This window comes from Siphateles boraxobius, unplaced genomic scaffold (genome assembly GCF_051911475.1).
Source record: "Siphateles boraxobius isolate OS27281-9 unplaced genomic scaffold, OSU_SipBor_1 119, whole genome shotgun sequence".
Classification (NCBI taxonomy): Eukaryota; Metazoa; Chordata; class Actinopteri; order Cypriniformes; family Leuciscidae; genus Siphateles; species Siphateles boraxobius.
Window position 1 is genome coordinate 2,657,174 of NW_027508721.1, and position 18,178 is coordinate 2,675,351.

General features: G+C 36.2%; 1 protein-coding gene across 1 annotated transcript in view; it reads left to right on the forward strand.

Annotated features, from left to right (window-relative positions):
- Window positions 1-4,046: 4,046 nt before the first annotated feature.
- The window catches only part of zcchc7 (zinc finger, CCHC domain containing 7), a 61,742-nt gene continuing 47,610 nt past the window's right edge, over window positions 4,047-18,178 (forward strand). Inside the window, exons 1-2 of the mRNA XM_077204212.1 lie at window positions 4,047-4,074; window positions 5,391-5,989. Of these exons, the coding sequence (XP_077060327.1) occupies window positions 5,404-5,989 (586 nt within the window). The 5' untranslated portion in view covers window positions 4,047-4,074; window positions 5,391-5,403. The remainder of the gene's footprint in view (window positions 4,075-5,390; window positions 5,990-18,178) is intronic.

Here is an 18,178-nt window from a genome sequence, read left to right on the forward strand (position 1 = left end):
CGCATCGCTACACACGACTCTCCGCTCGAAGATCAAAGGCCAAGCTTGTCCTACATCAACTTACATCAACGTCCACTCTTTCTTCGCCTTCCTCCCTTCATATCGCCTCCTTTAACACATGCATGGGACCACAGAATTTCCTTTTTTTTTTCATTCATCCATGAAATTAATAATAGACTTTAAAATCATATAATTTATTTCCTCCGTTTTGTATCCTCGATGGTCAAACCACAGGCATAAATAGGCTACTAAGACATCAAGGACGATAAAATAGCTCTGGGGTTTTTATTCTAATGGATTTATTAGTCGAATGACACCGTTTACGCTGACTCTTATTTTACAACAGTCCCGATAAACTAAATAAAGTCTATATTATTATATAGCCTAGCTATACATATATGAACTGTAGCCTATTTCATTTGACATGTAAGCCTTTTTAATGTGTATTACAGAATTATTATTACCATTATTATTGCAAGAACAATAGCCTAATTATTGTTATTATTATTAATAAAATCATAAAAAGAATAAAAGCCTATAGTTATTGTTCGAGCTACCACTAAAAGAAAAGAAAAAGGCAAGAAACGTTAGAAAGATTCTCAAAAGTTTTATAACATATTTTGGCAGTATGAAGGCTGTCCCATACAATTTACAATGCTGTAAAACGCTATTTTAGAAACTATGCTATCATGATAAATTTGCAAGGCACAATTTATTAGCTAAATGTCTCTGTAACCATAAAAAGTTAAAATATGCTTGGAAATATTTAGGCCTATGCAAATGTAAAAAAAAAAAAAAAATTAAGTGATACATTTATTTATAGAAAAAAAAACATATAAGCTACATTTCTAAAGAGTTTTGTTGTCTGAAATTCTGACTCTGTTTATATTTCGATTGGCAGCATTGCACCGCTCATGCAGTGTTACCGTGATATGATTACAAAATGTGGTGTTTCAGACTCCTTCTTGGTTTAATTAATAAAGTAGGCTAATTAAAGCGCGGAGAGTTTTTGGTAAGGGGGATTTTGGTTGTTGCCCTGCTGGAAGCGGAAATAATCGCTTTTGACCGAGACGCGAGAGTCAAGGAGGACAATTAAAAGAAAAAGTAAACAAATACACAGAGAAAACCAACAACATTAATGACGCCTCTGCTTTTATTCAACTCATTTGGTCTGTGAATGGTGTTATGGCAGTCCAATAATCGAATGCTTTCCCCGCAAGCTCCCATAAAACAATCTACATAATCAAAAAGCGTCTTATCAGTAACTTAAACATTTAAAAACAAAAACAACAGAAGAAATTCCGACCGTCTCTGACCCTCAATGTTTATGCAGAAACACGCTTTCTTAATAGCTCGCTCTTTGTTTCAAGTACAATGATTTTATCAACACTGTCATCAAATAAAAATAAAAAAGAAGCCAAAATAAAATATTTTCACAAATATAAAATCTTTTTACGCAGTTTGAAGGATAGGGATCCACCTATTGCTAATACCTGTATTTCGTCAGATTATTCTGATAATTTTTTGGTAAGCAATTATTACTTTCCATATCTTATCTGTATCTACCAAAAACCTGAAATTGAAATTTGCTTGGTTATAATAACTACCTCATAAAGAAAAGCTCTTGTTGCAGAGCTTTCAAATCTTTGAAACCATACTTTCCCACCTGGGCTTATTTAACAAAACAAAAAGGTGTTAACATGCATATTTCCCCCCATATTTAGATATAGTTTGAAATGCAGAGAACATTGATGTGGTATCCTTTTTTATTGTCCTATTAGAGTTTTATTATTAAACATGGATAGCCTATGTGTTAATAACTTGTGCAGAAGTGATTGTCAGCTAGAGAAACAGAATCCTCATACTGAAAATCTGTTTAAAAGAAGCTTTTCTTATTCAGCAACATGCCGTGTTTGGTGTTATGCCAAAATCTGAATCAAACTGGAAATTATCTAATGGAGTGATTTATTATCATGATGCATTTTAAGTATTAACCTGCCAACAACTGTGAAAATGTCTCCTGAAGTAGTGAACCCCAAAGCCTCAGGAGGAAACGGTGCCAGTTCTAGACCTGTCAACACTTGGCACAACACCAGACCACACAAAGAGGACATGGGTTTCTTCACTCAATGTTTTGTTCCAGATCATGTGACGTGTAGCGACATGCTGGGGTCAAACTGTGCCTTGATATTCTAAGTGGACCCTTAAAAAAGGAAAACAATCAAACAGGCGAATGACATCACCCTTTATAATAAATTGTCAGAATCAAAGGCTCTATATTGCCTGCACAAACAAAAGAGAGACAGAGAGAGAGAGAGAGAGAGAGAGAGAGAGAGAGAGAGAGAGAGAGAGAGAGAGAGAGAGAGAGAGAGAGAGAGAGAGAGAGAGAGAGAGAGAAAGAAAGAACCTTATTTAAAAAGAAAAACAACCTTATTTATTATTTACATTTGTTATTAACCCATTATTTAGTGTACAATCTGGTACACTTTATGTAACATTCATATGATTGTTTTTATTAGGAATTCCCCATCTTTATAGCTTGGTTCCTACACCGCAATAAAGCTATTATGTTTGTATATAGCACCCAAATAGACTTATAACTTTCAATGCCATGATAATTGTATGCTCAAATATTGATCATAGCACAGTATGGGGCAATGTTACACTTGAATAACACACTGAAGGTGCAGACTGTAGACATCAGTGATATAAACGCAGGGGTGAGGTGAAGGTGGCCATTTGGCTTCATTTCCCAAATGAAAATCTTTCTCATGCAGAACAGCCATGTGAAATCAGATATTGGAATGGGAAAGCCTGCATCCTCGCTTGTGACTCCATCTTCAACACCCGACTGGTTTGAATTTGTGCAGATTAACAGATGAACAAGCACTTCCCTTTTCCTTTTAAAACAATAATAGTAATAACGATCAACAAATACGTCCAATATGGCAAGAGCAGCCAGGCATTCCGTTCTCCAGCTGCAATCCCTATTTCTACTGCTTTCCCCCAAAATATGGCATATGTGGTGGGCGTTTGGCTTCATTTAGGAAATGTAACCTTTTGAAAGAAAACAATCCACTGCTTTGATGGCCTTTTCTGACACTGACACGCATGGAGACGTCTTCAGAATCAGATGGCATTCACACCATGATTCCCACATCAGTCGCGAGCTCAGTTCATGTCATAGGCACTGGAGATGATAAAGGTATAGCCTGTGATTTCACAAAAATAGAAAGAAAGAAAGAAAGAAAGAAAAGCAAGAAAGAAAGAACAAAAATGTGTGATTTATATTCAGATATGTTTGTGACAGATATGCTGCCTGTTAATATGTAAATTCTGGACCTCAGAAGAGGCCAAACATAGCAACTGATAAAAGGACATTTTGCATGTTATTTCTATCACAGCAATAAGTTCACATCTCAAGTAGGCCTATGTTTCAACATCTTGAAATGCCAGCTTATGTCTTGGATAACTGATAGCTACAAATGAAATTGTCTTAAAAATGTAGGCTATATAGGCCAACATGTTAACAATAAAAAATAAAATTAAAAAAACATGGCCCTACATACACACATTCATGTGCTTTGTATTTATTTTTTATTTTTTTGCATGCAGTCAAGTTATGAGGCAATGCTTTAGGCTATCATTTGGTGTGTGTTATTTTTTTAGTTATTATTTTCTGCTTTCTGACTAATACTAATGGCAAATCAAACCTTGATTATAATAATAGCCAAATAACGACACTATGTCTATCTGAAAAAGGTGTAAAAAATAATAAAAACATTTCAGGGACCGATGTTTAATGCATTGTTTCCTTATGTTTCGTGTAAGTACAAATTCCTACAAACAGAGCATTCAAGTATGAACAGTTTAAAGATTTCCAAACCCTCTCCCATTCACACTATGAACAAGCATGGTAACAACCCCTGGACTCAGAGCCACACTAACCTTCAGTGTGTGTGCTAAATGTAGCGCATTTTTTCCCAGGGATGAAGAATAGTTGGCCAACCATTTAATTTCCTGCGGAGTCCGGAAGCGAGTGTCACCGCGTTGCAAATCGGAACTTGTAAACAGGTCAGATTTTTATTCAGCCTGGTAGAAAACCCTTTAAAGCGTGTCATATTGTGTAGTTAAGGTTACAGATGTTTTAAAACACTTTCGTGCCCGTTTATTAGTAATACATCCACAGCCGACATCCATGTGTACGTGAACACACGTGGGTCATTGAGTAGCACTTAATAGCACTGAAGCTAACACATGTTGCCTATGCCTAATATGAGTATTCATTGAATTAAGGTTGTTAGATGGCAAGATTTTTTTTAATGTAACGTCAGTCATTGCTTTTATGCAGATATTTATTATTGTGAACAATTCCTGTTTTTACTGAATTATTCAGGCTTCCAGTTAGCATAGTGTCCATAGTTTGTGTTCTGTGGTGTTGTTTATGCGTTAAATCTGCTGTGTTCGTGATGTTTGGAATCGTTTTTATGGATTTGACCAGAAATGTCTCTCTCTGTAAATTGTAAACAAAACTCTGTTTGTGGCTGTCAAACAGGCTAAATTGAAACAAATCCATTCGTGCTTTTTGACAAAGAGACATAGAGAGGATAACAAAACAGAATTGATTGTGATGCATGGATCTGGCCTAATTGCTATTGTACAGAAGACAAAGTAGTAAACTGATAGTTTGATCAAAACTAAACTGTAGCTGTGCTTAATGTTTATGTCATTGCACTTGGTGTTATGGAAACAGTTTGTCTTCTCATGGCTTTCACTATGAATACAATTGTTTTACTCATTAAAAATCTAATATTTTTTCAAAATGTTAATAATGATAGCTTTATTTGTTGTGCCCCTAAAAGGGCTGAAGTGAAATTCACTATTTAAGCACTGTATTAGTATACTAATGTATACAACAGCAATTGAGTAATTCAGAAACAGTTCTCAGTTGTCTCACACAGCATACATATTTTAATTTAAGTTTTAATAATCAGAATCATCTTGATTACTGTATCAAGACAAATCATTGATATTATTATTCTTGTGGATTCAGGTATTTTAAATATATCACAAAGGTATCTAGCATGCTATTGCTAAACTACGAGAAAGGGTTCTGATAGTATTAAAAGAATAAGCTAGAACATAAGTAAAATTATGGTTTCATTTTCTGTTATTATTGCAAATTAAAAGCCTTATAAATTAATCTAGTTTGATTTGTAAAATAAAAAATGTTTTTAAAAATTAAATAATGATATAAAAATATTTATTTATTTTTGTGGTGGTGGGGCTTGTGCAGATAATGGCAGAATGATGTACTGAATAAAGTAATCTTTATGGCCATTGAATGGTGACTCTTGATGATGTTTATGGCTGGGCTGTTCTCTGTTTAGGGATCACCTTGAGATGTTCTCAGGGTATCAGGAGCGGGAGGACTATGAGGACGAACTGTACCGGGATGAGGCGGACTCGGGTTTGTCTGACGCTGACAGCGAGCTGGAGTTCCGGCTCTATTCCCAGCTGCACTACAACGCTGAGATCCAGGAGGACCGCGAGGACTCGAGAGAGGTTCAGTCATCAGTACCACGGACTCAGCCACAGCAGAAGTCCTTGCCTCCTGCTCCACCTGTAGATGTTATTGTGATTGACTCCGGCCCAGATACCATCACAGTGTCAGACAACACAGAGGAAGATGACAGCGTGTGTGCTAACAAAGGTCAATCATCAAAATACTGCAAAAGGATGTTGCATCCCAATAGCTTACTTTCACCCTGTCCACCAAAAGTTCAAACAGGGCGGAGCACTCCAGATGATATTGTGCTGTTGGATTCTGAATCCGACGAGAGCTCTTCTGAATCTATACCTCCTTTTGTGGAGGATCTGGATTCGGACTCTGACTCAGATGGACTGGAGAACTGGATGATTCTGGGTCAGGAGAAACAAGATGAAGATCAGAGCATCCAACTCAACATCTCCGAATCGGAGAATCCAGGTAAGGATTTTCACTCAAGTTTAAGACAAATACTAAAGCTTGTTAAATAAGCTCACCTAAAATGCCCATGTGGCCTTTCACTATAAGAACAGAATGATCTATATTAAAGGCAGGGTAGGCAATGTTTTCCAGAAACATTTTTTTTTTTGCTGGTTGAAAGTATAAGTCACTAAGTTAAAGCTACAATATGCATTGTATTCGCCGCTAGGGGAAACTTGGAACTTTTGGAAAAATGTTTATGGATGAGTGAAAACATTCATGTTTTTAACATGACTGTGGTATGAAGCAGGGCCTTATTGCAAATGATAGACGGATATCAGCACCACACTCGAGGATATAAAGGAATAAGGAAATTCATTCTCAACCGAAATACCCGCAAATGCTGAATTACTACTCGCACAGGTCAGTTTATTAGATGAATGAAACTTGTGAGGTAACGCAGCGCGGTTTCACTTGGTCTAACGTTACACTATCAAACTAAACAGCATTTGAGTGTGTTGAAAGTTATAATGTTATTCTATGTGTTAGTTAGCAGTAAGCTAGATCAACATTAGAATAAAATACTGATCATATTCTAACATTTCATCATGTTGTTGAGGAATATAACATTGATTTGTTTTATGTACATTTGCTCAGCTGTCTAATAAAGTACATGCAAGAGCGGGGTCTCTGTCAAGTCGAAGTTAGTCATGGACGTGAAGCTCGAAAACGCCACGCCGATATTGATCTTCGTTTTAGTTCTCCTTTTGTCCCAAAGTCTGCTTGCCATGGTCCATAATGTTTGAACGAAACAACAACAGCGTGTGCGTGCCGTTAGACGTAACACAGTTGTCTACTTCTGTCGCCATGGTTACTATGGCAGTACAAGCAGAAACCAGGGATAACATGGAAATTACGTCATTGAAAGGCGACGATGACCAGGGACGAGCCATTATTTAAAATTGGAATTAAAATTTTGGGGAATTTTTGGGATATTGTAAGTACACAACTGCAGGAAATATATCACTCTGTGCAAGTGATTTTGGATATTTTATTACAAAAATCTTACATATTGTACCTTTAAGTGGTCTAAATGTATTTATATATATCGTGTGTGGAAGGTGTAGGACCATAAAATGCTCATCCAATCATTGCATTTGGTCCGATACGATGTCATACCTGCCTGTCAACGTATGTATTTTCATACCTCCATGCTCCCTGCTCCCTGCTCGCGCAGACATCACACATCATCAGCGCGTTTCATCCTATGTCACCGAGCGCTATGCCACCTTTTACAGTTCTTCCTGAACCAAAGCAACGAGCTTATGCTGCATTCTGTAATTTGGAAGAGATGGAAACCCGCGACGTTCTACACGGAGTGGTTTGTAGCTCAAATGTATGCGTTTCAATGGCAACACAACTCAACGGCAACTCAAATCTGCAGCAGGCATGTGGTACAAGTAAGAGCTCTGTAAGTTGTCTCTTGTGACGCCTTTGTTTGCTCCCTGCTGTACGCGTTCATGTGTTTTGAAGGAGGCGTGACTTTGGAGACGCTCTGACGGGAGGGTGGAATCTTATGCTTTCAAAGCTAGCTTGCTATTGCTAGCCTCTCCGAAAATTGCCTACCCTACCTTTAAGTTGTTTGTTTGTTTTACATTTTCTGATGTAAAAATGTAAACAAACCCTTGTAGAATGCATTTTTAAAGGGATAGTTCACTCAAATATGAAGATTCTGTTGTCCAAACCTGTATGACTTTCTTTTGTGGAACATAAAATGTTTTGAGAAATGTTTTTTTTGTATCAAAACTGTTTAGTTACCAACATTCTTCAAAATATCTTTGTATTCCTGAGAAGAAATAAAATAATACATGTTTGGAAAAACGTGAGGGTAGATCATGACAGCATTTTAATATTTTGTATTATGTTTGCACTTTTGTTTTCCATGCAATGAATGCCTTACTTTGGACTATCAAGTTTAAAAAAATGACATAAAATTTGCCCATGTGACTTGTATGCATGCCAAGCTGTCAAAGCCAGTGGTGTAAGAATTCATGACAACCCATGTTTGATCATTTTTATAAATTATTATGTTTAATTTATTACTTGAATGCATTTCTTTTTTTCTTTCCTGGGTAGTGCTTGTACAACATCTGAATCATATTTGCACAAAAACCTGATATATGTTTACCTTTAAGAATGTTTGTTAGTATGTTAGTTAGTCTGTATGGATGGGATGCCTAGATGGTCTGCAGGCCAGAGCACTTGTGTTAATATAGCAAAGCAAAAATGTGTGTTTATCCCCAAAGCACTCGGCTGTATGTGCATAATCAGTGAATCTGATGTCTCGTCTTCATGTATTTGTTATAAAGTTACCGTGCCGGTGTACAAATTGAACGACTAGGTGTGTGTGTGTGTGAGCACATCCATCCGGCTTTACGTGTGTAAAGTTAATTTGCATGCATGTGAGAACATGCAGGAAAAGCAATGAGGGAATATTTCTGTGTATGTAGTGGAAAAAACAAACAAAACATAACAAACCTCCTGTCAGAGAGTGTGAGCGAGGGAGAGAGAGAGAGAGAGAGACTGAGACTTTAATCATAGATGAATAAAAATGTCTTTGCAAATCTCTCCAGATCTACACATTAGGTTAACCTGCAGAGCTCAGCAAGGCAGCAAACCTCTCTCTGTTTCTTTCTATCCTCTCTTCCCTTTTTTCCCTCAGTCCTCCCTGAACGTGCTGTCCTCATTTCCATTCGTAGACTCCTTCCTGTTCCTATTATTCATTTTCTTCTTTCTCCTTCTCTCTTTCTTTTTTTATCTAGTTCTCCCCTTCAAATACAGAGGATTTCATTGTGCCTTTTCTCTCTCTTTCCCTCCCTCCATCCATCCTTCCTTCTCTTGCTCTCTCTGGGTTATTTGAATGGTGACTGTGGAGGAGTCTGTGGGCTGGTATTTCTGCTCTGTCGGTCATGCCTCTCACACTCATGTGCAGAGGGGGCCTTCTCCTGCCCTGGCCTGCTTTTGTTACCCAGAGAGAGAGATTCAGTGGAGGATGAGAGAGAGAGAGAGGAGGGGTACAGAGGGATATACAGAGGGTGGAGGGAGGAATGAGGCAACTCTCTGTCTCTCTTTTTCTCCTCTGTGTCTCTGATCTCTGGGGCTTGACCCTGCACTCCAGAACATGTGGGTCACACAAGGGAGGGGAGCTGGGAGGAAGTGGCTGAAGAGGTTGCAGTCTGCATGTACACTTACACCTCTAAAAAACCATTGCCATTGAGGTTTCCATTGCCAGTTTAAATGTGGTAGAGCGGGTCAAAAGGATGCCCGGGTGAGGTGGGAGTGTAGGTGAGGGTTAAGACCACATTTTTTGCAAAAAATGTGTGCGTTGATTGGACTTGAGAAAACGTATAGCCTACCAAACCAGAGCCATCATATTTCTTTCCCAGGACCCACTAATTCAATTGACAGCCTTAATATATATCATCATGATATATTTATCATATACACTACCTTTGACATTTTTTATGTTTTTGTCTCTTATACTCACCAAGGCTGCATTTTTTCGATCAAAATACTGTAAAAACAGTAATATTGTGAAATATTTTTTACAATATACAATAACTCTTTTCTATTTCAATATATATTATAGGTTGTAATTAATCTGTGACGAAGCTGAATTTTTCAGCATTATTCATCCTTCAGAAATCCTTCTAATATGCGTATTTGGTGCTCAAGAAAGATTTTTTATTATCATCAATGTAGAAAACCGTTGTGCTGCTTAATATTTCTGTGGAAACCATGACATTTTTTTATCATAAAATTCTTTGATGAATAGTTTAAAAGAACAACATTTGAAATTGAAATCTCTTATAGCATTATAAATGTTGAAAATAAGTATTAATTTCTCAAAACATATTTTTTTTTTCTGAAACATATATAAATAAACATATATTAAATGTATATATCAGATCTTTATTGTTATATATAATATTTAGAATGTGAGCATAATATTAGCCATAAGCGATTGCAATACACAATCTACCACTACAGTCTAGAACATGAGGCCTATACTGCTCGGCCTAAAAGGCAGATGTGGTGTATATATAGATGTAGTGAGCCTAGCTGTTTTGTTGGCATAAAAAATACCTCCAAAACACAGCATTGTGTGCATAGGGGGAAGTAAACACATTTTGATTTGTTAACATGTCCTGTCCTGTCATGGCTATATGCACTCTCCATAGGGGACGAGGAATTTGTGTTTAGTGTGATTGTGTCTGTGATACACTAGTAAAAAGCTTTAGACAGCAGTGACTAATTTCATTTGAGCACACAGACTCACACCCTCGCACAAATCCAATTCTCTTCAGTTGCAAGGTCTCAACTATGTGATGTGTCAGCCGAACAACATACAGTCGTATTGTGACACAAACACACACCGAAATCCCATTCTCTACAGTTGTTAGTGTTGCTGTTACTATATGGGAAACACACACACACACACACACACACACACACACACACACACACACACACACACACACACACACACACACACACACACACACACACACACACACACACACACACACACACACACACACACAGAGGTCGACAGAGGTTGATTTGAAGAATGGAACACATTTAGAGGACAAAAAACCTGAGAATGTTTGTTTGCACACAAGTGTTTATTATTAATTGAAGCGAGATTTTAATAATATTTCAGCTCATCCATCTACAGTACTCTGTCAGGAGGACAGTTGGGCGGTTGGAAACGCATAACGACGGCACGATTAGACAAAAACATCCCCAAAATCCCTCCCAAAATATCCTATTTGTCCTTACAGTCCAGCACACACAGGTTGTGTCTCTGAATCTATCTGACTTTAGGATGGAGGGGGGCCCTCGGATCCCACTCAAACGGAACAGACAAGAAATATGAGAGCCTCCAAAAAAAAAAGGAGGGGGAAACTCGGCAAAGGGGGGGCTCTAAACTTGAATTCGAGTTGTTGAGCCTTCCTCAGTGGTCACACTTTCTTTTTCTAACCCCCTTTGTGCCTTTTTAATTTCCCTTTCTCCCTTTTTATCTTTTTCCCCCAGTGTTTTTCCCTCCCCTTTTTGGTTCTGTCTGGTTTTTCACCCTGTGAACACCAAACTTTGTCATTAGGTTGGACTAAAGCAGTGGCAGCAGATGGGCATTAGTTTAAGCTGAATGCATGGGTGTTTGAAAGAGAAGTGTCTGTGTTTGAGACACTGCAGGGCATATGCAAAGGTAAGACATTAGCAACTCGTTTTTGTTTCAAGGGTTCAGAAATGGCATTACAGCTTCTTTAGAGTTGTTCTTAGCTGTTTGTGTGAATCATTCTGTTTTTGGCTCTCTTACTCTGTCTATTGTCACTCGACTGCCATCTTCAAAGTGGTAAACGTGGCCCACCGTATCCTATTGGGTGTTGTTTTCTCTTGCCGTCATCGCCTCGTTCTCTCTTGATCTCCCTCTTTTTTCTTATATTTCCCTCTCACTGTCTTACATGAGGCCACACCCTGAATTCCACGTATAACTGACAGGTGTCAATCACATTTGTTACTTTTCCCTTGAACTTTGACTTCTCCTATAATCTACATGTAAATGTTTTTATAGGCAAGTATATTTTATAAGTTTATCTTTAAATTAAGTATTTCTAAGTATTCTAATGAATGAAACTAAATTGTTTTGGTAGCGATTTGGCGACCAAAGCTGTATTTTATTTATTCAAAAATACAGAAAAACATTAATATTGTATTTATGTTTGCTTTTCTATTTTAAAACATTTTAAAATGTAGTTTATTTCTCTGATGCAAAGCTGAATTTTAATGAACCTTCAATGTCTCATGAACCTTCATGAGATCATTCACAAAATCATTCTAATATGCTGATTTGCTGCTCAAGAAGCATTTCTAATTGTCATCAATGTTAAAACATTTGTGCTGCTTAATATTTTTGTGGAAATCATGTTTTTCCCAGAATTTTTTCGATTTTAATTTTTCCATTCCATTTTTCCATCCATTAGAGTTTATATGAAATGACAATGTAAAAATATTGACTGTCAAAATTGATCAATTTAATGTATACCTGCTAAGAACTGGCTGTAAAAATCATACAAAAAAAAATATATATATAAAAATGCGTGTTTATATATATATATATATATATATATAGTCTTTATATGATTCCCATTGAGGGAGCAAAATAGATTACTACAAATGCCAATAGACTTCTAAACAATAGACTGCCAATAGACTTCTGTTTGCATTTTTTAACATTTCTTTTGGATTTTGATGTTAACAATCAATTTTGCAGGATTTTGCATTCAATTTCAGTAATAAGTGCTCTTTAACTCAAGGTTTCATTAAACTGTTTCCTTCCAAACACATAAACAACCTTACAGTTTGTTTCTTTGTGTAAATTCCTCCATATTTATGTTTTATGTGCTTGTTTTTTTTCACATTGAGCTATATGTGTTGAGAAGGGCTTGAACATGAGGTGTAAGTGAATATGAATGTGGTTGTTTTGAATACGCAGTCAATAGAAGAGGAGAAGTGCATCATTCTGGATGGGTCACAATGCTCTAGCTTGAGGCGGTGGCGGTCGGTCTGGAGAAATGAAACTGTACATGTTGTGTTGTAACTTCTGTTTCCGAGTGCTATAGGGAGTGAAGGTGTTTTATCAGCAGGATTTGTGAAGACTGCGTACTGCTTCGTGATTCTAGCAGCTGTGTGTGTGTGTGTGTGAGGCGATATGTGTCTGTAGGTCTGTGTGTGTGAGATTGGAGGGCTTTTTGGGTGTAAGTTTGTGTAATACAAGTGATGCTGGTGTGTATGTGTGTGTTATTGTGAGTGTGTGGACCGGAGGTGTGTGTGTGTGTGTGTGTGTGTGTGTGTGTGTGTGTGTGTGTGTGTGTGTGTGTGTGTGTGTGTGTGTGGCAGGGATAGGCATCAACTCTTATCTGGGCACAGCAGTGCCACTTCAGCTGAAACACCACACCCATTTCTCCACACGGTTTGTTTGAACAGACGCCATGTCCTCGACAAACACACAGATTCGCCATAAAATCACAGCTCGAGGCTTTGCTTTTTTCTATATTTTGAGATAAGATATTCATTGGCTGGATTTTATTGTAGGAATAATTACTACGTAAATACTGTTACGAAAAATTATGAAATGGGCCTGATTGGCATTCATGGAAACGTCTTAATGCTGTCAGATATTGATGCATTTGTATGAATTTTGATCATAAGTTTTTATTTATTTCTTTGTATTGACACTGGTATTGAATTGCTTTTCAAAATGTTAAATATAATTTTCCCTATCGTTTTCTAAATGACGCCTTACAACTAGATGCACGAGATTATTTTTAAATTATTTTCACTGTAAATATTTGTATGCATTATAATTGTTATTTTTACTCTATTGTGCATGTTTATCTAGTTCTTTTTCCGAGCACACACACAAACCAAAATAGCCAAATAATAGCCAAAGTATCATTACAATCCTTTGATTAGTGACTATAATTGGATTCACCTCTTTTCAAGGACAGTCTAACAAGCTCCCAGAGGTCCCATATTTATTATGAAGACTTTTTTTTAATTCAAACTGTATATATTTTCCTCTATTCAGATCTCAAAAGGTATAGTTATCCATCTGTCATACTGTATCTAGTGACTAAATTCACTTTTAATACTTTATTTTGTGGGTGTATTTTATTTATTTATTTTTACAAACCCTATAATATTGTCAATGTATCAGTTGTCATCCTTAACATAAAAAAAGAATTATTGGCTTATCTGTATCAAGGGACGTTTCAATATCACCGCTACTACGGTCAGATTTTTATCATTGCAAGCTGTTCATATATATTTATATGAATATATTTATATATTTATTTATATATTTCATTTATATATAAAAAAAGACATATGCATGCATTTAAGTGATTGCAAATGTTTCATGTCTTATTTGAACCATTTTCGTCAGGACCGTACTCTTTATCAAAAAAAGTAGGCAACACGACTCACTAAACTTAAATCGCAAGAATCTCATCAAACTTTTCCAAGAGATTGTAATTTTCCATCGGCTCGACATCCGGCTTCTCTGAGAAAAGAGCATTTCCATCAGCTCTTTCTTCACGAATGGCCGGTGAACTACGCTATGAGTGTGGGCAGTGTAATCCTGTTTGAAAGGTCTGCGTGTGTTCCTGGTTGGACGTCTGGCGTTTTGGGTGGGCTTTGCATGGGACAGCAGGTATTCTTAATCATGTTACGGGGTGCGGGGTGTATTTTTGAGAAGGGGGTTAGCTGGCAAGCTCCCATCCCAATTTCATACTAAATGGTCACACACCAGGTTTGATTAGAGAAGGCAAGGCCGACGTACCCATTGTCATAGTTTCTGTCATTGGTGCAGAGCGGCAGGTCTGCGCATTTAAAGCCGCCGTAGTTATTCTGTTGGAGGAATGATTCACTCCATTTTCCCTGAGTTTTACTTATGAAAAGAAGTATTTTGACTATGGAAATCTGTGTGAATAGACTTTTTCTTTTTTGTCAGACTTTACTTTTTCCCACAGTAGTCCAATACACTGTTCAAAAAATTTTAAATATACAATTTTATAAATTTAATATTACATTTATAACAAATGAGCTGTTTTTGTTGTATGAAGATGTACCTGTTTCCCCAATGAATCTAGATGCTTTAATGAAGTTATCTCAATATGTTTATTAATACATTTTATAATAGTTAGGAGAATATTCTCCCAGAGCAGGTTAAATCTGAATGTCATGTCTGTTCCTCTGTGATTATCTTCACCGCGCAAAGATGCAGCGTTGTCCCGGAAAACCTCAAGTCCAACATCTGTGTTTGTGTTCGCAGGTGCTCATTTGGTTTGATGCGAACTGTTTTTTCAATATAGAATATTTGTGTGGGCTGTTTTCAGACAAAGTGCAGTGGAAAAAGTCCCCCCCACCCACTAGCTTCTGTTGATAATTCCACAGACCAAATGTATTTGTTTTTCACAGAATTATTTAAATTATGATGACAAGATGGTGGTCAAAAAAACAAGATGCGTATTTTGTTTTTCTTAAGAAGAGGAATTGAGACCACAGAAATTCATGTTTGGCTTCGTGTGTCCAGAGGTGAGGGGCATAAAAGCGGGTTTTGAAACCACTTCCGTTGGCACTGAAACAATGTAATGAATGTTCTGTGGGTCGTAGAATGAATATAAAGGATATTATTTATGCACATTCAGAGAAATATTCTAATATATGTTAAATGCCATTTAAGTGTAATCCAAGCCAGAATATTATGGACTGTGGATATTATCGTTTCCTCTTGTCTCTTATAGACTGGGTTGATTATCATTCTGAGGTACTGGCCCTCATAAGTTGTGTGTCGGTGCGGGGGAAACTTCAATGAGGGGGGAAAGGTAATTGCAATTACCAATAAAATTCATTATAATTAAGCAGTCATTTAATATAAAATCAAATTATTGCCTCAGCAGCCGAGGACGGAGGCACCCCAGTGAGACCTGATTAATTTTTTCTTCTTCTCCCTTTCAGCACAACTGTAACTTTTAAATCACTCTGTCTCTTTGGGTGGGGTGTTTGGGTAAGGGGTATTTATTAAAACTGAGCCAATATGATGATTACTTGACTGTTTGGGTTATTTATTAGACTGTAGACTATTAGACTATAGATTATTCATATCATTTCATTAGAGAGGTGCAAAATGGAGCGGGAATATTCTGGATTTGTTTTGAATCTTGTGGCCTCTTTAAGTCGGTCTTCTTGTGGATGTATTTCAAAAGGTTAGGAATTTGAAAACTGATATTGTTATGCAACAGCTCAGAGCATGGATCATTGTAATGTTTGAAAACAAAAACAAAAAGATTGGTCTTCTATACAGTCACTGCCTTTATATAACTGCTATCAACCAATTCTCAAGAGAAATCTGATTTTATGTGAAATATTAAAGTAAAGCGTGTGTCCTAGGTTTGGAAGTTGCATGTATTTACTATAGAAATAACAGTGATTTATGCATATTTACAAGCAAATAATACGAAACATGTTAATATTACTCGGTACTTAGGTGTGTAATTAAATTGTAACAAAGACACGTTAAAGTAAAATATACCATACTTATCTTTATGTACTAAACATATTCAGAAAAATATAGATGGCAACCTACCTATAAAAACTGGGTCAATTTTATCACAGATTTCTGTATTACTTTCCAAATGCATTAGTGTAGATGATTGTCAATCACTTGTTCAGATCTAGTTCTTAAATATCTAAATTCTTGATTAAGTTCTGAAAGTATGAAAACGTATCATTGGAAAGTCATATTCGTGATATTTATATTTTACCTTTACAGACATATCGCCCTATCTCATTTATTTCTCTTGCTTGTGACCGTACTGATCTCTCCACTCATGAGTTTTGAGGTGTTTGTGTGTTTATATATTTGTATGCCAGTCAGTCTGTGTCTCACTGTTACTAATCTCTCAAGCCTTCTTAACTCCCATAGGGACCTTCCGGAAAACGCCACCTCACTATTATTAGGGGCTCTTTTGCATATTAAGGGAGTTGCTCTCAATCGTGTATGTGAGGAGAGAGTGAATGTGCACCAATGTGCAGCAAATGTTTTCCTCTTTGTTGTACCAACTGTTAAACCAAACTCGTGACATCAAAAAGAACTTAACTTTATAAATAACTCCTTTACTTCTCTAGTATGGTAATGGTTGCTGTGAGGCAGACAGAAAGAACCAAAAACATCGTCAGTTATTAATGCTCCTTAATAAACCATATTTACCACAGTGCTTGCATTGTAACTATTTAGTTAACTTGTATTTGTTTTAAGACTAGTAAGTTCAGGTAAATCCATTGCTTCATATTACCATCGTTATAGTTTAACTTTTCTTAAGTTGTATTTTAATTTTTTTATGAATAAATTATTTTATATTTTATATATATAAATATATATGTGTGTGTGTGTAATTTATATATATATATATTGTTAATTTATCAATGCAACCTTTAAGATTGTTTTCATCCCTTTTAAATTATTTTTAAAAATGTATATATTATTTATTCTTTAATCTTTTAATTTATTTGTATTTTTATTATAGGGTATTAACACAATCTTAAGAAATCATATTTGCCATAATTCTTACATTATAACGGGTATTTGTAATAAGACTATAGTAAATTCAGGTAAATTCATAATTTTGCTCCAGAGTTACCATGGTCAATGTTACTTTTTAATGTTTTTATTTATTTATTTAGATATTTTAAAATAAAATGTTCAATGTGAGACCTTGCATTTTGCCTTTTTTACAGTGGTTCTAGTCTCATTATTTTAATTATCTACTTTTCTTGATTGAAGGTTGGTCTTTGGTTTCATATGCTCATAAGAATAATGTCTTATACAAATTTTTGGTCTCTGTGAAATTATAGGATACTTACTTTGTAGGTGACATTATGTTTTAATCTACATAAATGGTTGTCTAATGTTTTAAGATGTTTTATTGTTATGTTATTCATTGAGGTTTTCGAACCCTTCTGTCCTCATAAATTTCTGTATTTCATACAATGATATAAAAATGTATCAAATAATAATGAATCCCCGGTTTCATCCGTTGGGATTTTAAGCTTGAAAATGTCTAGTTATAACTCGTAATGACATGGAGATGTAAAGCTTTGAGTTTGGTCTGCTATCTAATACAGCCCAAGCATACAGTTGGTTTAGCTGTGATAGCTGACAGTGGAGCTGAGAACCTGGCAGTGTAGATTTTGGCTTCATTGGCGGAATGAGGCCGATATGTTCATGCGCCGACTGTCGGGATTTCTCTTATATCATTCCACTTCTTCTCCCATTTACTGTCACTGCGATTGCTGCATATGCCAGACATGTTGGTGGTTTATCTTTCCACTAACATCCAATAATGTTTTTGCTAGCTATCATCCTCATTATCATATAAGCAGGGATTTTTATTATAATATTATATAAGATGAAGCCTAAAGAGTAGGCTTGCTTAGAGTAAATAATAGCTATACAAGCAGGCATACTGTTGAAAAAAAAAATGTTTAGGCTGAGTGAAGAAAAAGCGGCATGTTGTTTATATGGTTTATTTATTTTGCCATTTTTATGATAGGGCATTATGAAAGAAGAAAGGGGAAAAATTTATT